The 22,722-nt window shown below is 35.3% G+C and overlaps 1 protein-coding gene across 2 annotated transcripts in view; it reads right to left on the bottom strand.

The window, feature by feature from the left end:
• The window catches only part of UPF2 (UPF2 regulator of nonsense mediated mRNA decay), a gene marked incomplete at its 3' end in the record, with an annotated part of 53,660 nt that overhangs the window by 11,829 nt on the left and 19,109 nt on the right, over nucleotides 1–22,722 (bottom strand). For both annotated transcript variants that reach the window (XM_079304425.1, XM_079304426.1), the window contains exons 9-19: nucleotides 19,652–19,760; nucleotides 18,590–18,703; nucleotides 17,245–17,361; nucleotides 12,397–12,582; nucleotides 11,648–11,851; nucleotides 10,777–11,052; nucleotides 9,359–9,542; nucleotides 6,742–6,881; nucleotides 5,597–5,701; nucleotides 4,578–4,676; nucleotides 3,733–3,900 (exon numbers count right to left, since the gene is read on the bottom strand). In XM_079304425.1, coding sequence (XP_079160551.1) covers nucleotides 3,733–3,900; nucleotides 4,578–4,676; nucleotides 5,597–5,701; nucleotides 6,742–6,881; nucleotides 9,359–9,542; nucleotides 10,777–11,052; nucleotides 11,648–11,851; nucleotides 12,397–12,582; nucleotides 17,245–17,361; nucleotides 18,590–18,703; nucleotides 19,652–19,760 — 1,702 coding nt within the window. The remainder of the gene's footprint in view (nucleotides 1–3,732; nucleotides 3,901–4,577; nucleotides 4,677–5,596; nucleotides 5,702–6,741; nucleotides 6,882–9,358; nucleotides 9,543–10,776; nucleotides 11,053–11,647; nucleotides 11,852–12,396; nucleotides 12,583–17,244; nucleotides 17,362–18,589; nucleotides 18,704–19,651; nucleotides 19,761–22,722) is intronic.

The raw sequence follows: 22,722 nt of genomic DNA, 5'->3' as shown, positions 1-22,722 counted from the left end.
AATCTAGCTGATATTTTCAGAAAGGTGTAGAGAAGGTGATTTCTTTTTCTCCAGACTCAGAAAATCCAATCTGTTACTTCTATATATCAATTTTTTTAAAAATTGTTTCAGAACAGAGAAATAATTCTTTATCTTACCCACAAGTGAAACAACAGTTCTCAGAAAATCCTTAATGCTAAAGTTTGCAAACTTTTAGAAAAATCTCACTTCCTCCTTCAACTCCATGTCCATTAGAAGTAAGTATTTCTATGCCATAAGAAGGGTAATGCATTTAAGGATAATCATTCTCAATATTCCACAACTAATCTGAGTCCTGCTCCTTGTTACTTGTCATGGGAGATCTATTTCCAAAGAAACAGAAGTAAATTCCTAAGTGTTCTTTCCTGTTACACTGTCAAAAGCTGCAGAGAGAGATAAATTAAAGCTGAGAAGCTTTAGAGTAAAAGCAAAATCCTCACCACCTGTGGTTAGTATTTAATGCAATAATCACTAAATAGTCTCAGGGTATCTCAGAGAATAATGCCCCACTAGCAGAATGATGAGTGAGTGTGAGAAGACTCAGATTCAGCACTTGAAAATAAACTGTGTTTGAAACAGCTAAGACAGACTCTTGCAAAGACCCAAGAAAAACCTGGGTGCAGAAAATCTCTAAACCCTACCAACTACAAGATGCATGTAGATGAGATTTTTTTGAGGGTGAGGGCAAGGGTAATAGCATATTATATTGAATATAAATGTGAGCTTGTTATTATGGTGTGCAGGAAAGAGAAGTTGAAATTCCAAGAGCAAGGTAAGCTCTGTTTATTTATTGCTGAGTAGGCTGTGCAGGTTCCCAGATATCATCAAATGAATAACTAATCCATTAGCAGCATTTAATGCTAAAAATCATTCCTAAGCTTCACCATTAAGCTCTTCATCCATTTTAATATATATTTTTAATTTATATTTTCCCTGTTGTATGGATGTATCAGCTAAATGGGAGTAATGTTTTTAGACAGGATGCTTAAAGCAGAAAAAGAAAACTGAACTATAGAAGGGTGTAAAAGAGAAAATAGCTACAGAAAAAACAACAGACTGGCAATTAACAAAACACCACTGAGTCACTATCTCAAGGCAATCAGCTGCCACCTGAAATCAAGTCACTGATGACAATTACTACAGGATATGATGATTAGTGAGCAACTGAAACATTTCCGATTTGCAATAGTGAAGAGGTGTATTGAAAACCTCTTATCAAATCTGAGAGATGGGGGCAGGATGGAGGATTTCACTTTAAAGATATCAAACTGAAGGAAGATCAAAAATCATTATTCAGAAGACTAGACTACAGAGTTCATAAAAATGCCATGAGATAAAGACATGAAGATATAAATGAGATAAAAAAATTCCCATTCAGGGAGAGATGTGGCCATTCCATGGATACTATCATTCTTTTCTGGAGCCTTGCTAAAAATCTCTCAAAGGGAAAGAAATCTTTTGTCTTGGGTAGTAATCAGATTTCTTGACTTTCTTTTTACTGTCCATATCTCATTTTAGTTCATACAAATTCTTGGTTCAGAAACACCAAGTGGTATCAGATACAGCTCAGCTCTGATCCCTTATGATGCCAACATTATTTGCCCTTGCTCTCCTGGCTTATGGATAAATCACAATGCCATCATCTTAATTTCAAATAACAATGACAGATTCTATTGCTACTAGTTTTCTAAGTTTTGAGGATAAAATATGGTGTCCTTGTAACTATCATCTTGTAAGGACCATTGATTTGGATATAAGCAGCTGGTAAATACCAGTCAGTTGCTCTTGTATTACTTCAAAAAACTATTTGTCAATGCTCCACTAAAATAAAAGTTCACACTGACATGTGAATTGAGTATTTGGCAACTGGACCTCCACTACCAAATGTCACCCTCAGGAAGGAAGCACAGCACAATCCATTTTTCTAACATTTCTTGTTTCAGGAGCACCACTGACAACAAACACAGAGACTGAAAGCATTACTAACAGAGCAAGCAAATAGGCTGATGTCATTTATCACTCTGGTGACTGTGCAGATGAAGTTACTTACAGCCTCCCAGGCTGCTGCAAACTTCTTTTGACTTTTTTAAAAGCTGAAAGTTTACAGCTATAACTTAACAGTCAACTATGCATCCATCCCTTCAAAACTTATTGCACTTTCTGCTCATGCAGATTTAAAATAAAGCACTGAAAGAAGAAATAATTATTTTCTTTTCAACTCCACCTCTTCTTTCCTGCTTATTTTTCTATTAAAACACTGTACTAAAACACATTTTTTTCTCAATTCAGAACTATGGACAAAGAAGTCTTTCATTAATTCAAGAGCTGAAGTAGTCTATAAAGCAACTGTTTTCTACATTTCTAGAAACACTGAGAGGAGTTTTGGCAGGAAGAGCCTACTCCCAAAACCAAACATTAGGGGAGGAGCAGGGAAAACTCCTGAACAAGTTCTGCTTTCTTTCAAAGTCACATTTCTGCAATATTTTCCCTTTTACATGAAATATGAAGATTCCAAAATTCCTCGTAACTACAGATACTCCTAGTAAATTATCCTGAAAAGGCTAAACAACAATTTTTAAAAACTGAGTTCTCTTAAACCCCTTCTCAGACCAATGACCACAGTTAAAAAATCCCACTCTGAGCTTTTGTAGAACTTTGTATATACCACACTCAAGTTCCAGGAAAACAGAATAACCACTTCCTACATGGATTTCTGAAATGTATTTCATATGAAGGAAGAAAAGGAGCCTACTTCAGGTTTACACACCCAAAGAGCTACACTACTGTCACAATATAGGTAAAAAATGTAAAAACCAAGTAATGACATAAACTAAATGACTAAATGACTAATGACTAAACACTTGAAAGGCTCAGATACATGACATGAAACAATTCCTTAGGTATGCTTTCCATACCAATTCAGAATAATTTATTTTCATGAAATTATACAACCAAAATGAAAAGGTTTCTTTATAAGCTCTAAATCATGACAAGAAATACATGTGGAATGTGTTAGGTAGAGATTTGTGTAGTGTGCATTTGCTGAGCTAGGAAAATTCAAACACACACTGGAGAAAAGAGCCAAGACTAACATACAGCTTAGCTCCATGAAGCAAGGAGTTAGTTTGTTTTATCAACCTGATTTTCATTTAAGTTTGTCCAAGAGATTCACTCCTGCATTCTGGAACAGTCCCTTAACAGTGTCTTCAGGGACAATGACTTTTTTTCCATTTTGCAATTTGAATAAATTCAGCCAAGTAGCAGTTACTTAGAAAATAGAATTTAGTAATGACCATATATCTTGATTTGAAGCTGCAAGTGTTTTCAAGGAAAAGGTGTAGAATCTTAAAAATTATGGAATATTCCTTTTTCTTTCTACTCCTTTCAATGTTCAGTGGCAGTCCACCAACCATATCTCTTCACCTTCCACAACTACATCTAAAATACATGCAAGACATTCCACTGACCTACTGGTAGAATCACCAAATGTAAATAGCAATGGTATAATCTGACCATTGAATTTTCCTATACAATTTCTATTAACAACTGAGAATTCCAAGAAATTATATATAGTATTTTCCACGTGCCAAAATGAAGTTGTCTGTATCCAATTTTGAGAAATGAAAGAAGAAATGAACAATTCTGTGTTACTTTTTTTGAAGTGAAAGGCTTTTATTTATATAAACAGTATCTATACCTTACATAAACTCTTACCTGCTGTTTGTTGCCTTTTCTTGTTAACATGACAAATGGCATTGTGTCCCCAGACTCTGACTCTCCTTCCCCAGCTCCAAGTGGGGGGCCCTTCTTCAGCTGACTTTTGAGATGCAGGGGAATAGCAACATCCAACTGATGGACTTTAACAGATTCACCACTCCGTTGCTATCAAAAAAAAGTGAATTCCATAAATGATCAGATGTTGACACAGTCAGTCAGGCTAGCAACAATCAGATTTTCACAACTGGGAAAAAGTCTAACCTTCCAGGAAAATGGAGTAACATAGAAATATATTTATTAGGCTTACTGTATTTTCCTTTTGTTTTCCTTGCTTGTGAAGAAGAAAGTTACAGGGCAATCTCTTAGAGAAAGAAATCTAGAGACCTGATGGGACATACTGTAAAATGTACATTCTTAATTACAGAGTTTTTTTGTACATCTGATTAATATATTTATTACATAGGGCTTGCTATACTCAGTACTGAAATACTTACCAGATGTGACTAAGAAAACAAAGTATGAAAAGCTCATGTAAATTTAAATGCATTTTAAACCTATTAAACCTAAGATAAAGTCAGAAATGTTGCACAGTATCTACTGCATTTATTATTAATTTTGTAAAATATGTCAGTGTGTCATGCATTCACTGGGCAAACAATACAATTAACAGCTATTTCACTAAAAGCCAAACAAGTCAACTGCAGAGAACAGTCCAAAACAAAGAAAAAAAAAAAATCTTTGTTCCTTTAGTATGGCAACCTAAGCATTAATCACTTATTTACTTTAATAAAAAAATCAACTACATTAGCTGTACATTAAATTAAGAAAATAACTATTTATACCTGAAGATTTTCCAGCATCATTTTATCCAAGGCCTGAATGAAGTCCTCATCCTCTGCACAAGGGACATGCTTCAGTCCTCCTCCTTTAATCATTACTTCCTGTTGCAATGGGAAAAAATCATCCATTACATTACTTTCAGAAATATGAATAGTCAGTCTAGAAATAAGTGGAAAATATCCTTATTGCATCTGTATCATATACAATCAAAACTTTTATAGAACCAAATTGTTCAAGAAAGAAGTTTTCAGCCTTGATTATTTTCTTGGAAGGCATATTTCCTGATTGATGGTCACTCATAACATTCTGACAGAACTTGTGTGTGCCTGCAGGTGCATGGACATATTCAAGATGTGGCAACAATAGAAATAAAATCTTTATCCTTAACACACCTATTTTAATTCAATTTTTCATTAAGTCCATAAAGTTACATGGTATTTTCAAGACAAATCTACCCTTTAATTATTTGGAAAGCACAACATGACAACTAAAATGTCAGAAGTCAGCACCTCAACACATTGCTCTATAATGTTCATTATTTCCTTACTATGCAACTGCAATTCAGGCTCAATCAAATGGGTTCTTTAGCAGCAAACATTATAATCTATCAATCCCAAATTTGTATTGTAGGAATTTCACACTTCTTGGCTTGTCTCCTTTTCTGTTTTGGGATCTAGTGGAGCATAATCAGTTTACCTTGTTGTATCCTGTCAGTCTGCTACTATTGCTGGCATTGCAAAGCCATCATCTACACAGTATTTTCCAGTGTAGCTACCTGTGAAAGCTCACAGTCTTGTGAAAACATGTTGCAGTAAATTTGACAGCATAAAAATTTTCAAAAGGTAATAATAACCAAAGTCTGCAAACATGAAAATTAGCTATAAAATGTATTTGAAAGAATAACAGGAAGTGTCCTTGCTCCATTTTCCCAGATATGTTATGAACAGCACTGACAAAAAACATTGAGTAAAGAAAACCAAAGATGCAAATTCAATTCACTTATCTCCATCTCAATACATACTGTATTCTCCTCATCAGTTTCATTTTCCTTATTGGAGTCTGTAAGATAATCGGTGTTTTCTTCCTCTTCTTCTTCACCCTCTTCTTCCTCATTGTCAGAGCCCTCCTGAAATATTCAATTTTAACTGCTAACTATTTGAAAAGAAGAACAGCTGGTTCCTCAAACATCTTCCTAAACTCTTCATGTTGCTTAGTTAAGTCTTTGTAAATTTGTTTGGTTTGGTTTTTATTTAATGTTTCAGTCTGAACTCACTCAGCTTTGTTACTAATTTCACAAATGTACAGCAGAAAACTGGGACTAGTGGCCAATACATGCTGCCACTGAGAGGGAACTCCAGAAGCTGGAGGAATGGACTGGCAAGAACTCATGAAGTTCAAAGAAGGGAAATAAAAAAATCTCCAGAAGTGTCTTCCCCACCCTGCAACTGTTTCTGATTCTACTGATACTAATTTATGGGTAAAGGTACAAACTCAGCCAAACTTCAGGACCTTTAATGCAGAGAGACATCTATTGAAAAAAAGCTTATTAGTAAATCAACCAGCCAGCCCAAGGGATATGGAGAAAAACTGTTCTCTATTTCCTTGATGAACTCATTTTCTTGTAACAATACCTTTATCACACCAGCTTTGCTGTGTCATAGTGACAAGTCAGAATTTCTACGTAGTTGTGGTTTTTTTATTGGCTCCACCATTTTTGAAGGAAAATATTATTAGCAGAGTAAACAAGGAAGGTTTTTATGCTCCATAAATCTTTTATTTATTCATATTGCATAGGCATACTCTGAGCACCTGTTATTTTTTCCTAATGACTGCTTTGACATTTAGTCAATACATTTGCTTCTACAACAGATAACAAAAGTCATCTGAAAGTGAGTTTTTTCATGCCAAAAGCTGAAGGTATTTTCTTGTTGAGAAGCAGCACATACCCTGAGCAAAGCCATCAGGTTCAAGTTTCTTCCAAAATAAGGTCTAAGCTTCAAACATTCCATTTTCCCACATACACAGAACTGGGAATATCCTCACAGTACTGACTGGGCTGTGCACACCCAGATTTCACCCACAACTCTGACTTAGAATGGCTTCAGAAAGTAACAAGCAATCAAAATAATTTCTTTTACATGAAGCAAGGTAAATGATTAAGTTCACCTCTTCTTCTGGCTCATTTACTTCACTTTCATTTCCAGATTGTTCCTCTGTCTCTGCTCCACCTTCCTCCTCTTCTTCATCCTCTTCCAGATTTTCTCCTTCTGTAATGGACTCCTTGGAATCTTTGTCATTCACAATTCCTGAAATTTAGAAAAAGATTTAGAACATTAGAACACATATAATCACTTAAGTTATATGTGGAAGATCACTTCAAAAGTCCATTGTTACTGAGCATTAAAACCTGCCATTGGTCATAATATTTGAGTTCTGAATGAAGCATTTCCTAAGTTAACTTAGATATAAAGGGTAATAATGTCCTATCAGAAAATGAGGAAAACATTAGAGAGAATGTTTAAAATCTCCCAGAGAACAGAAGAAGCTGTGCATACTGCCTCAAAACATCCTCAAACTAAGTGTGGAGCCTACTGAAACACACAACAAAATCTGAGTGCTGTAATAAATCACATGTGACTTATTAGAGTGTTGTAATTATCCATTGTCTTCATATGGGAAAAGCCAATTCTTTATTCATATAATGCATTTTTATACAGATTTTACAGACCTCATATTTGACTCCAACTGGCTATTAGTTTTCTTACTACTTCATTTATTAGTCAGAAGGTGCTTTTGTGTGTACATGCTAAGGTTCAAGTGTTCACATTTTTCTTTTGTGGGTTCTTATGGGACAAACCTTATTCTTTATATAAGTGCACTTGTTTTGCACCCAGGAATAGGTGGTTGTTGTTAATGAACCTTTCATACCAAGACTGTTTCACATGGGAACTTGCAAACTGCACTTAGAAGTGACAGACTGGCTTTAATTTAGCAGAGCAGCCTTGATTTTATGAGGCCTTTCTTTTATAATTTCTTTACCTGTCTATGAAAATCTGAGTACCAAACTACAGAGACTGCACACATCCAGCAGAACTCAGACACATGAAGCCCCTGCAGTCTTTGCTGTAGTACTTCCCTCTACTCTCAATTAACAGTTTTGAAACAATTTTCTCAGCCTGCAATAAACCTTTATTAATCTCTCCTAATGCTCTGAGGCTGTAGTTGAATCCTATGAGGATGCAGGTGCCTATAGGAAATCTCTGGGAAAGTCTATTCCACAAGTACCACTGGTGTGTCATTCTCCTTGCAGACAGGTCTGACAATTCTTACACTGTGTGTTTAGTTCATCTTGCTGTTTCTCTTGCTTGCCTTCTGTCCCTCAAGATGTTTTTGTTTACTCTGTGTGTAAAATATCAAACATAAAGATCTCCTTTCTTTCAGTAAGGCATCCTTCAGTCTAATACCATTATCTGTACCATTTCCACAGAAGTGAAAAATAAGTTTTAGCTTTTTCCACAGATTCAGTGTCCAATTTAGTCTTAGATATAGATTTCAATCAGAATGTTTTTAAGAATTGAGCATGATTCTAACTCGGGAAAATAATGAAGATCTGTTTTTAGAGAATGACAATTGCAATACTTAAGTCATTCAGTGCAAAACCCCTGAACTTCCAGCATAGACTACTGTTCTCATACATTCTTTTTTCATTCTTAATTTACAAAGCCACTTAATCCTCCAGGGGATTGCTGATGTCAGACTTCTAGGCCACTAGTTCTTCTTGGAATTTACTGAGGAGTCAACACAGTCACTATTCAGGCTGTCATTCCTTTTCTGACTTTAGTTGCACTCAGGGTCAGCCATTAGTGTAAAGTTTTGTGAAGCTCCTGTTATTTGTAGGAAAGAAGTGCTGAGTACCTTTCAAAAGAATATTACAGTTTACACAACTCATTGTATATTTCTTCTTAGTTATCATTTTGAGAGCATGAAAATCATGAGTTTAGATTACACCATAGGGGAATTCTAATCTGCTTTTCAGTTACTGCATAGGGAATTTCAAGGCATGTCAATTAAATAAACAGCACACTAAAGAAAAAGTTCCTCCTAAAATAGAAGTTGCAACCTTTTATGTGGCTGTTAAACATATTCATCCCACTGAATTAAAGAATTATTCTTAAAATTTGAATGTGTCCAAGTAGTTGAAGTGCTTTAACTAAAATGTTCATATAAAATGTTTTAATGAACAAACTTGTTTTCAAATAAAAATGGAAGAATAGGAAATAACTCAATTTAATAAGTAATGAGCACAGTAGTATCCAACATTTTTTAAGAACAGATTTGTACAAGAGGTTTAAAGGTTAATATGATGACAACAGTTTTAGATACTCACCAATAAGTGTATTTTCAACTGAGCTATGCTGCCAGCCCAACTGTTTTCTCCTAAAACTAGTGTGATTCCTACATTTTTCTGATAAAATTAACTATTTTCTTCCTCATCACTTGCACCATATGACTCCATAAATTAATACACACAATTCTTCTTTCTAAATACTATAACATTAAGAGTATTTATACTGACAATTTACAACAGCTATTACTTTAGAGTTACAGAGATTCTCTATGGTATCTATGATGATTAGAAAGAAACATGCAAAAAGTTGCAAAAATATTTCTATCATGAGAAGAAATTATCATAACAATAACAACAGTTATCTATTACCATGATAAAGAGACAATTTTAAGAACTACAGAAATTGCCAGAAACTTCCCTTGCACATTTTCTTACCCAATTTTATTAAGAATTCTCGTTCCAAGTCTTGCACCTGTCTGACAGCTTCTTCCAGAGAATTGCAGAGCTTTATCTTTGGTCTCAGCAGTTCCAGTGTATCACTGATCATATAGTCTATGTCTATAGGAAAAGGATGGTCTTTTGTCCAAACATCCAGACTTTTTTTCCACCACACATAGCGCTAGAATACCAAATATTGAAATCAATTAACACTGGATATCACAAATATTAAGAATCATAACTACTGTTATAAGTATGAAGATGAACAAAAAAGCCATGACAAGAAAGTGCCTTCTCAGGGTAAATGCTTCCTACAAGAGATGACCACATAACCAGTCAGCTTTTGACTCCTTCCACTAAGTACTTTCAAGAAAATGGATTTCCCTTAAGGCATATTATAAGGAAAGGGTGGGGGAACATAATTTAAAAAAATCTTTAGACTGTAGCCAGCTAGTGCCTTATCCAGTTTGCTTTATAACAAATTCACATATACTATTACAGTGATCTTGTAAAAAATAAATGCTGATTTAAAGTGAACCTAACAGTAGAACTTGAGAAGTAAAAACTGCATCTGAAAATGAAGTATGAGCAACAGAATCTTACTTAAAAGATTACATGCCCAAGAGGAAGCTTGCTGAAATTATTAGGTGTAACAAAAACATAATGATGTCTTCCTCAAAATATTTATTTTTGCATTTAAAAAACAGACCATATCATACTGTGAGCAGCTTGGTCTAGTGGGAGGGGACCCTGCCCATGGCAGGGGGGTTTAACAAGTTGATCCTTGAAGTGCCTTCCAACTCAAACCATTCTGAGATTCATTACATCAAAACATCATTTTACACCTTGCATGGTGATGGCGTGATTTGTATCCTCAAAGTTTCAAATAAGTTATCACCTTAATTTTAATTTTTAATACCCTCGTTTTAGTAAAAATTATAGAAAAAAGCAGAAAGAAAGATAAATTAAATCCAGCAAGTTTTAGCATGAATTCCATGGTGTGGAATTCCTCATTTCAGTGTTTAAACACTCATTATGAAATCTTTTCCCCACTTCATTACATTTATTGAGTCAGAACTTTCTTTGCTGCAACCTGTGCCCATTACCTTTCATCCTTTCACCATGCATGCCTGAGAAGTATCTGACTCCTCTTTCTCTGCAAAAATCATTAGCTGAGGATAGCAGCCAAAACAATCTTCTCTTCTTCAAGTTCAGCAAACCCTAATGTGAGCACTGAGCATCTCCTGATCATTTTGGCATAACTCATAATAATGTATCAGTTTGAACTAAAACTACTACCAGACAGACAAGATTCTATAAATTACAGTGCTAGAGAACAATGAGATGAATACATACCAGACTGACTTATATTAGCTTGTTAAAGAACTTTACAGATCTGCACAAATTTAGAATACCTGAAAATATACAAGGAAGCAATCAAGTTTTCGCTTGCTGGATCCTCTGTCAAAATACTGCCCACAGGTATCGAGGATAGTGCAGACAAGTCTGATTCTGAAAAGGTGCTCTGGAGGGTCCAGTGGACTAGGACTGCCATCAGGGTTCACACCAAACGAGGTGAAGGAATACAGAGTTCTAAATATTACAGCTGACTCCACCATTCGATAATTGTAAAGCTCCCCCAGAAACTTGGCACTGCTGATCCGCCGTTGGTTGAACTTTGGTTGATTAACCTTTGTCAAAAAAGAACAAGAAAACTCACTCTATCATGCACACACAACAGAACATTAAAAAACCAAACCAACCCAACCTTTTACAAAGGAAAAAAGTCTATAAAAAGTTGACAAAATGGTTAATTATGGTTACATACATGACAAGAAAGTAAATATTAAAAAGTAGTTATGAAAGCTGGTCAGCTAGTATTTAAGTTACATACATTCCATCTTAAATGTATGATGACTTTTCATCACCCAGAGAATTCTTGCAATTGTCACAGCTTTTAAAATATGGACTTGAAATTGTGTAAATCTGTCTCCACTGCCAAAGAATAAATTCTATGGCCTTACTATGATAAGGAAGGCAAAACAATTGTCTGAAGTAATGTTGCTGATTTGGTTTTGTTGGGGTTTTTGTGGTACAGTTATTCTGGTTATTTAAATAAACCTATACAAAGCAAATAACTGAGATAGAAAAGTCATCAGACAAGAAAAAAAAAAAAAAGAAAAAAAAAAAAGACTCCAAGGATTTCTTTCCTTAAGCACAATTATTTTAGTTTTCCTTTCAACATAAGTAGATGAGTATAACTTAGCAAGAATACCAATTGTTTACCTCCATTCCTAGTCGAATATCCTCTAGCACTCCATCCACAACATGAATTCCAACATCTTCCTGGTAAAGGACCAACCCTGCTAAGAGGTTGGCTACACAGTGAATACTATTATATTTCACATTCCAGATGTTGATCATACAGCATATAACATAGTCCTTAACTTCTGCATCCTGCCAAGGCAGCTTGCGCATCTGTCTCAGGACCTAAACCAAATTTTAAGACAAGCTTCACATTTTAGCAGGTAAAATATCAAGATGTTCCCTGTCATTCCCCCCTCTCTTCTAGTTGGGATGAAATCCCTGTTAGCACCTGCAAACAACCTAGCTCTCACTTCCAGGCACCCTCCAGACCTGCAGTGGCAATGGAAGACTTCATGTACATAACCCAACTGCTGTCCTTGAGCTACTCATCAAGCTGTCCAAGGCTGTTCCATAATTTCCCTGCTCTTACAGTCTGCATTTAACTGAAGGCTTTTGTCCCTTACTCTCCCAACACAATGTACAGAACACAATGATACTCATCTCATTCTCCCTTTGTTCAGCATTTGAAGCTGTTGAGAACCCAGGCCCTTAACTGGCATTTTTACGTGTTCCGATAAAAGAAATGAAACCACTTTATTCATGAATACAAAAAATGATCCCTCTTCCTTGCAACTGAAAAAACCATAGCTCTCCCCAAACCTTTTCCAAAGTTACTACTCCACCACTTTCAGTAAAAAAACTGTACTAAAGGTTTTGAAAGGATTTACCTTCTCTGTGGTGACCTTGGAGAGATCCTTGTAAAGAAGCTTACGGATATATTCCTGCAAAGGGGGACGTTTTTTCTTCACAGTTTTTTCAGCTGGAGGAGGATTACAGTAGTAATAGGCATTTTCTACCATTGTAACATAGCGTGCATCAAGATGCATTGCTTGTTTTTTCCTCATCATTTGTTCCTGGAAGCAAATGCAAATGACCAGTTAGAGATGCTGACATACCACATTTTCAAGCCAAAGGCTTTTAGAGTTACATTTGGGATACAGTAAATGTGAAAGGTTGCAGAAAAGTAAGTTAAAAGCTTGGGTAGAGAGAAAAGAAGACAAAGTGCATATATATATATGGTCCTGTGTTGCTCTTTCCATGGTCATTTTTCTTTTGATCCCTATTTTTATAATGGTACACCTGTGGTACAAAAGGTTTTGGAAAAGTATTTAAGATTTAACTCAAAATCTTAATGCTAATTTTCAGATAAATGGTTCATAAGGCTACCAGGAACTCTGTTTAAAACACTATTTAACTAGATTTTATTTAGCTAAAGTAGCTGAATTACTGATATCCTGGCACAAGCACAGTGAATCATCACTCCACAGAGTTTTTGATGATTTCATATGAACTTCCAAAGGTTTAGACAACAGAATTTTCCTTATTCCATGCTCCATTACTGCTATTTACCCAAGCAGAATCGACTGGAAGAGAGACAGTATCTACCATAAAGTAATGTTTCAGGAAAAAAATCACACAAGCAAGACTCAGCACTGTGCTTAACTGTTAGGATTTTCTTCACTTAATGCAACCTTTTCTCCATACTTCAATTTATACATGCAAGTTAAGGTTTTTTTTGTGGAGTTTAAAAACTTCTTTTATCTAAAAATTCTGTACAAGAAAAAAATAACAGTTCTAAGCTGCTGATTTTTACAGCTGAGGATGAACTTAATTCCATTATTAAATACTTTTTAGTATGCATCTGTTTAATTATATGTATATTGGTGTAACTCTATAATTGATCCTATTGATTCTAAATCACACTATGGTGGCTCACCAGGAAACTGACCTGGGTAAACTTTATTTTGTGGTAGAGGTTAGCTACACAGTAATTTACAAATTCAAAAAGATAAACACTTAACTTCTGTTTCATCCCTCACAAACCTTAGTATATCCACTCAAGCAGTCCAGTAAACCAACCAAGAGTTTAAAACTCCTTTGATTATTGGTGAAAAAGCACTATTTTTCAGCTGGTGGCCTTTCCACTAAATCTGAATAATTTAAAATTTCTTTTACAAGGCAGACATTTCAGTTCAACTAAAATGTCAATGCACTCAAACAGCTCCTGAACTCTGAGTTTCAGCTGTTAATTCAATGAGGAAGAGCAGCTTTGTGTAACATAGTAACCCAACAAATAATGTAAGTTTCCTCCTGGATTTTAGTCATCAACAGGAAGGTCTCCATCTGACACCAACCCTAAAGCATTTCATTCTTAACCTTTTCCACCACACAAATGGACTTTTCCTCTGGCTCCCTGGGAGACTCTTCCTTTCCAAACAGGAAATTTCTCTCAGTAGCAGCACACTTTCCTACAGACACCTAACAGACACACAGCACTTAACAACTGAGTACATAAATTGTTTTTTGTGGGGAAAGAACACTTTGAGCAGAAAATTCCCAAACTTTACTGTGTCATATATGCTAATGTTACCTTAGAAAAATTTTTCACCTTTTCTATATAGATCTAGAGAAAAATACACCTTTGCTGCCTTAAAGGCAGTCATCATTCTATATTATAAACTGAAAAATGAAGTGGGTCAAAGTGAAGCAGAACAGAGAAAATGGCAGAAGAGCTTGCAAATAAAAATTAAATCCCCTAAATCTAATTTGTGTATTTTCCTGTTATAAAAAGGTGTATATTATACTTTAAAAATAGTTCATGACTAAAATATTTCTTTACAGAAGAGACAATATGCACTACTTGAGGTCTCAACATCACTGTAATTTCCTGGGTTTTGAGCAGTCCCGAGTGTGTGTTCTAATTGTAAGTGGATCATATTAGTCTTGATATCAACTTACTAAAATCTTCAGCACTTCAAGAAGCTGTTTCAATTCTTTTCCAGCTAAGGCATCAGATGGACAGGCAGGAAAGGGAAATCATAACACTACACTGTTTGTAGTAGTAAAAACCTTGATACAATTCAAAAGAAAAAAGCAAGACCTGTGGTCCAAAGTGCTTTAAGCTCATCAGCTACTTTGGGTGCTCATTGTACTAGGCTAAAATGAAGAACTACACAAGTAAAGCATTAAAATAGTCTACAAACATTAAAGTATCCACGTTAAAATATTCAAATTGTTTGGGTTCTTCTTCTAGTAGTAAAATCTCTCTGCACGTAGCATATATTGCAGAACCATGTCAGAAGAAAATATGGTAATCATTAGGGGGAAAAAAAAAGAATTAATCAAAACCTAAGTATCATGAGAATTTCAATTTTGGAAAGCATTTCAGCATAACTGACATTTAAACATCAGATTATAGCAAGGTACTGAAACTGTTCAGTTCCTCCTTCCCTTTAACACCTGCACTGCTCTCATTTCAACAGTTCAAACTGGAAATTTTTAATTTCCTGGAAGCATGTTATTGTTCTAGAGAATTAAAACAGTTCTACATGAACTGCATTTACTTTGCCACAGCCTCTGCCTGTACAAACAACATCTCCCACAGTTTCAACACCACCAGTAAAAGCAGTCACACCAAGAAGGAAGTCACTGTGTAGCTTAACTTCTGTATATTTATCAACACAAGTGATCTGGCCCTAAGGCTTAAGACAATTGTCTAAGTTAAATGATTAAAAATGCATCAGGAAGCTTTTAATACCAGAATTTCAAATATTCTTTCAGTAAAACCACAACAGTATAACACAAGAACTTGTCATTTTAACTTGATTATGCTACAGGAACATAGACCAAGATGAAGCTGATCTTATTTTAAAGCTCCAATTCAAATAATCTAATTCAAATAATTCATTTATCAACTGATCAATCCTAAAGCCAATCTAGTTTTACATTAGTATTTTAAATTACATAAAGGACACTGAAATGGAAAGATTTGCAAAGAAGACCATTACTAAAAATAAACATTGTCCTAATAAAAGGAGAATTTCTAAATAATTTGCAAAACATGAAGTAGTTCCACAAAACCAGGATATGATCACTAAATGTTTCCCTAGAGTAAGTTGCTTAGTACCACTAAATTTGTGATATCCTTATAGCACATTTTGCTTCTCAATTAGTAATTTCTCCTTAATTACTTTTAAAATCCATTCTTAAATCTGACTTTCCTCCACACCAGAACAAAGCAACATTGTCTCTAATAGGAGGCATGCAGCCTGTTTGGAATCTCATTACAAAATACATCGTCAGCAGTAAAGATTAGGACCAATAATTATTTAGAGGATCAACAGGCCTTAATTCCACCCATAAGAGCAGATCAGCTTCACAATTGCTTAGATTTTTACCACAAGATTGTTATCAGCTTGCTTTGGGAAAAATCCTTTCCACAGTTGACACTAACTTGTACCATAAGACTATGATCCAATTTGTGTAAGATTATTTAAGTCAAAATTAATCTCTGTAGGTTTTATTAGGGGAATGCTAGAAGTTGCAGCTATTAAGATGGATGCAGAATATAAACCTATTTAGTCCATTTAATAAATAGATATTCCAAACTTATTGGCAATATTCCACATCCTCCTGGCTCCTCAATGCATAAGAAAAGACTATTTATCAAAAACCTTGAGAGGCTTTAAGCCTCAGTAATTCAAACTGTGTTTGTGGTTTGTCTTGCACTTCACAGTTAAGCCATGTTTAGCATTCATCCAGCAGATTCCAGCAATCCAGCTAACAGTCAGCATTTTTGTAGTGCATAGCACTAAAAGCAGTCAGTTACAAAAAACAGCTCTGGTATAAGTATTTAATTTTTCCTGACCTCTAAAATTCTTCTTAACTATCGAAAAGTGATAGCAATGAGTAAAATGTCTTTTAAGGACAATGGAACAGGGTTTTCAAGGGAAAAAATCTTGACTATGGAAAGGAATATATTTCACAATACAACCCATCAGCTGCCAGCCCTTTAGAAAATTGAGATTCAAACTTTTCAAGATACAAAGTACACTGCTACAAAAAGCAAGAGCCAAAGAACAGGGAGTTAATTTGCCCATCTCTTTCTTCTCATGCTGTACCACCTCAAAAGACATTCAAAGAGGTTTAGGATTGTCTCCCAAATCAGAAAATATATTATTCAGTTCTTGTTATTTTTTATTCAATTATTTTTATTTTTTGTTCAGTTCTTGTTACTTTTAAGTCTTTGACAGTACTTCTCCAGACTTACAGATCTCAATTCTAATCTTGTTTTAATTTCCAACCTCTGTTTCTAAAACTGCTTTTCTTAAAGTCTTCATAAACTTTTTTTTTTTTTTTTTTTCACATTTAGAGCCCCAGATCATTATACAGGGCATAGGAACCACCTTCTGCACAAATGTCTTCACTTCCAGTTGAAATTATGTCTGGTTCCATTCACTACTATTTTTCCCCTCAAACACTATTTCAGGCATGTTCAGGTACAGCTACAATTTCCTTTCAACCTCATCCTCTGGGTTTGCCCTGTCTCTGTTACTGGTAGTTCAAAAGCAGTTGCTCTTTACTTCAGAAATTGAATTACTGTTTTTTACTTTTTTTTTCAAGTCATGAAGAGATTTTTTGGTTAACTGGAGTTTGTAAAATAGTTTCAAAAAGAACTAATTGCTTTAAGTTGAGACATGACAACCTCCCCAGTAAGACAAGAAGTTTTCTCTTACCAAAAGAACACTGGTTCTTAAGTGAGATTCTGGTGATCTGAAGAGGAATCTTCCACAGGTTTCCAGCAAGGTACATGCCATTTCAATATGGTGATGAGAGAAGTCTGACAGAAGCATCTGGTATGTATTTATATAAAAGCACAGCTTGTTAAACACCATTTCCAGCTGCAGAAAACATTAAGTTATATCTACCAGACTGGACACTATGCTGATGTACTGAATTCTTTATGGAATAAATGCAAATGGATTTCACTGATCCATTAGGATGTTAGGATTGGCAAGAGGTTGCCCATCCCTGGAAGTATTCAAGGCCAGGTTGGATGGAGCTCTGAGCAACCAGGTCTAGGAGCAAAGTGTCTCTGTCCAAGACAGGGGGTTGGAACCAGGTGATCTTTAAAGTCCCATCCAACCCAAACCATTTTATGAATATTTAAAAGATAAATCTCATTTTAAAATTATTCTAAGAACAGTCTATAGACTCCAAATTTAGGCTTCAGAAGAACAAGACAGAAGAACAAGATGTTTTGAAAGACCAGCATAAAAACCCCACCCAAATCACCCAACAATACTGCACAAGGGCACAGTAACCTTAGAGCACATCTAACTGCACTGTTTTAAGTTAAGCAGTAACTATAATTAATACAGCTTTGCACTTTATAGACAAGAGAGGTGAAATTTTGAGTGCTTATGGTTTCTTTAGGAATTCAGCTTTGATATCTAACAAGTCAATAAATAGAAACTATTCATATAGAAAGTGATGTTAAGCTGTAAGTCTCAAGCATCTTTTATTAAAGGCACAAACCTATTTTTAGTTTTGGACTTGACATCAAGGTTTGAATGTTTATCAGGATGCAAAGTGAGATGATGTGCCTAGAGGTTAAGGCTTTCCAGAAATGTTTGTTCCTCAACAAACAAAAGCACCTGCTAAAATGGCATAAAAGCTTCCCCTTGCATCACTGAAATGCTTTTTCCCTCCAGTCATTCTCCCTTACTGTTGTTTTCTCCATAAAAATATTAATTGAAATCAACATTATGGAAGTTGTGCAATGTACAGCAGATTAGAAGTAGCAATGTCTGCCATGTTGACAAAGAAAATGATTAGCAGTTTGGTTATGTCCAAATGTGGAAATTAATTTTAATATATTCCTCCCATTAGAAGAGGTAAAATATTCTAACTTCTATAGCAGCTGTAAAAGTCTCCTCATACACAGCAGCCACAGACACCAGGGTTTAAAACATCCCATGTAATGAATTCAGGTAACATCAGCAGCAGGGAAGTGAAGGGGAATAGGATGTGGATGCATTACCAGCATACAAAGGAGTACAGGACTATCACAACACCAACCTTTAGACAGTGGAGAGTATCATTCTTGGAGAACATCTTGAACTTGGTAAGCTCACCAATAAATCTCACAGTTTTATTCTTTGTTTCAATGTTGATCTGGTCCTTTTTTCTTACCTAAAAAACAACCAAAAATTGATTATAGGGCCTCAAAAATACACATTTCTTGTAAATTATTTGATCTGAACATGCACAAAATACACTTGGGAATTCAGCAATGTTTGGTATTGATTTGGTTCCTCCAGCTCCACCTTTACTTCTCACTGGGTTTCCTAAAACTTTCCCTATGACTTTGCTTCTTGAGAAGATTTTCAATTCTTTACCCCATCTCCCCACCCCCAAAACAATTCCTCTGACATATCTACACACATAGATCCTCCTCCTTTGCCACAGTGAAATAGTGATAAAGTATTTCAGGGTCTGCATTTTCTGAATCAGTAAAAAGTTTCTATGTGAATTGGGACTTGAAGTAAGTCTGAGCAATTTATACACATTTTTAATGTCAATATTAGAAAAAAAAAATTGAAATTTCTGGCACGAAACTCAGAAAATGGTGATGGAATCATCACTGTGCACCATAAGTTTGATTACAACACTTAAAAGTGATGGAAACAGCACTGAAAAATACATTTGTGTGGAAAGTTTTGATAGATGAAAATTCTAAAATTTAATTTGAATTAAATATTCTATGATAATAGTGATCACTACAGTTGTAGCCTTGTAGTGGGAAAAGTCTCATTTTAAAAGCAAATTATTAATTTACAGAAAACTCTTAACACAGATGGAGCACAGTTTCTAATTTTTGTAATTTCTGTTGTAACTGTTGTGCATTTATATAAATATGTAAGTATATATGAAAAGTTGCAAAGGCTAAACTTCTACAAGGACCGACAAAGTTACAAAAAATTCTCTTCTTTTTTTCTAGAACTGCTGAGCTGACAGAAAAACATCCACTGAATTTTAGAAGTAGTATCTACACAACACAAAATGTGTTTTTGCCACAAAGGATGACTTATGAGATTGGTTAATCTGGTTTTAGTAAAAAACTAATTCACTAAAACATACATGGAATCTGAAATCCCCTTTGAGCATGGAACACAGATCCTCTGCTACGTCAGACATACAGGGATGCAGTGTGGCAACCAGTCTTGCATAAAATGGTAGCAAATCCAATCTGCAAACAAAGGAGAGGATAAAATAGACAATTTATAGACAAAAAGGTATTTATGTGTACAAATATGGGTACCATTTTACTTGTGAAAAGAGTCAATGCACTGACAGAACTACATACATGCAATTTTTTGGCCCACTTCAGAATGCAATATCATTTAAAAATAATACTACAAAGTAAACCACCATATCCTGTTGGAATACTTCACAGTTATTTTTAACTTCTGCCATAGGTAAAATGCTGAATGCCATCAACTATTTGACCTTCAATAAATTAACAAACAGAAAGAAAATTCAGATCCATCTCAACATGCAAAAAAGATTCTTACAGACAAGGCCACGGGTTATGGCAAGATACTAATATTTTTTCTGAAAAGCAGTAGATATAACTAGGAAGAGAGAGAATATCTTTACTTGTAAGGTGGAAACTTCTGAATGAATGTAGTAGTTATTACCTAAAACAAAGCTGAGCAGATGTGATGTGGCCTGTGGCCACCCTTTTCCCAAAAACTCTGCTGGCACTCCCACAAATGGCAATACTTCCAAGTTTTCTACAGAATTTCCTTATTTCCTTCTCTCATCTTAATTACATGCCTTCACACCCACTTCCTTTGCACATTTATGCAAACCAGCTGTATATATATCAGTTTTAAATGCAGAGAAACTAACTGCACTCTGAGGCCTCACAATATCATTTAACAAGCTGAAGGAAGTATTTTCAGATTATTTTCAGAATGTTGAGTTAATGCAGTAAACAGATGAACTCTAGAACAAGCCAAAGTAAGTGGAGAGGAGCATCCTAAATTTGCATGCTTCTAGTGAGAAATTGCCTGTAAGGGAAAAATCTTGAGTCTACACTTTATGAGGGATTAAGGTTTTCCCTGCTCAGGAAAGAAAAAGAAAAAATATGCTGACAAAAAAAAATCCAACAGCACAGTTGATACACAGAGCTTGTCCTGCACAAAGCATCAAGACAAAAACCCCAAACAAAGCCATCACAACTGCCTCCTTTCTCCTTTCTGCTTCTATGTCACTGGAGCTCATTTCCAAGACATTTAATACCCACTTACAGAAAAAAAAAAGACAATTATGGATATAAATTGTGGGTTAGAAGTATCAGAATATACTCCCCCCCTCAAAAAAAGCATAACCAGGCAGCTTCCTGGTAACACACAAGACTCCTGTGAAACATTGTGGTTACCTCAGTTACCCATTTAACAGTTTTTATCTCTTTTGTTAATCAATAACTGAAGCAGTATTTACATTTTTCAAGCGGTTGGAACATGCAGTCAAGGCTGACTACCCACAGCAAATTACTACCATGTTATTAAGCATTTAGCCATTAACTTTGAGAGAAGTGAAAGTCTCAGTACTTCACACTCACCCACAAAAGCTAAACTAAGAGAGGACTGTGGCTGAACTAAGAGGTTGCATTTAACTGAGGGGATTTCTGTTTGGCAATTCTTTTAAAACAAATACCAGAAAGTTTTATTCTGGTGTCAGCAAGTACCTGCCTGCTGAGAGCTAATAATTTCATCTCTGTAAACTGAGTACACCTGGGGGAAAATGAAAGTCTTAGAGCACATTGTTGTTATTCCCTTGCAGGACACAAAAGGTTTCTTCATGGGGAAGCATACTAAGACTGGGTATTTCTAAATAGGTGAAATATAATAAGGAAGAGTCTTGGGTTAATTATGCTGAAATTGGCAATCAGAGATTGAGTGAGTTCCCTCTCAGGGGAGACAAAAATTCATGTTCAGCAGTGGAGACATTCCAGTATCAGTGGCACCATCTACTGGTACATGCACTGCTTTGTTCTCTCCAAAAGCATTTCTTTCTCTTGGGAAGGGGAAAATAACTTAACTAAACCCCCCCAAACCCCACAGTATTGTTTTCTCTTCCTGCTGTTCTGATTAGGAAGTAAGATCTGGCATCAGGGATGAGTCAGTCACTGTCTGAAGTCCATGTTAACCATGCTGAATATTCATCACCACACCAAAAAGCACCACTTCTGACCATTGTCATTTAGACCACATACCACTGAAATCTAGTCACTGTGCATCTCAGGCTCACATGAGCTACGTGTCAGTGAAATATTTAAAAACACATCTTTCTTCCTACCATTTAAAATGTAAGTTTATTTAAAAAATCCCAAACAAACAAAACCAATCATAAACCGATTTACAGAAAAAACTTTTCTCAAAGTCCTAATTGCAATCTCTCTAAAATGGACACATCCAAAATTTTATGCCCAGGAAGAGCAAAGGGGGCATTTTGTACATTTCTTAATTTTTATGATTCTACAAGACAGATTAAAGAATGAAGCAATGGAGCTAGTACTTCTGCCTCACAAGCATAAGTATAATCATAATGGATAAAAGCAGTGCATTCACAGAGGCTGGACAGGTAGTAAGTGCCACTCACACTGCTTGGTGGGAAGAGAAGGATGATGTGGAATTGAAATGTTACCAGAGAAGCACTTTTGGCTTTTATTTCTTCACCAGGACATAAAACTCCTTGATCTCAAGCACATCCCTTAATTCTACCCTCAACTGAAACAGGTCACTGAAACTCCAATGAGTCAAGATCAACTGAACAAAAAGGACCTTGGTACAGAGAAATCTCAGGGTGAAAAGCTGACAGTAAATACACTGGAGGCTTGCAGCTTTTGAGTTAAAATGTGCACAACTATTAATACTTAAGAAGCAGCTAACTTCTGAATTAAGACCGACCAATAATAGCACTAAAAATCTTCACATGAACAACTTATCTCATACAGCAGGTAAACCTGCAGCTTCACAGATCACCATAGACAGGAACACCAAAAAATATCATAAGCCACAACAGCCCCTATATACTGCTTAACATTTATCTAGAATTCTTTAGAATTAAAAACTAAGAAAAGATTTCAGACTTCTCATATTGAAGTAAAAGAAAATAATTTATAGGATTGCAGTATTCTGGTA

Source organism: Erithacus rubecula (genome assembly GCF_903797595.1).
Source record: "Erithacus rubecula genome assembly, chromosome: 4".
NCBI lineage: Eukaryota > Metazoa > Chordata > Aves > Passeriformes > Muscicapidae > Erithacus > Erithacus rubecula.
Note: the sequence above shows the minus strand (reverse complement) of the source record. Positions and strands in the feature narration are given on the sequence as shown.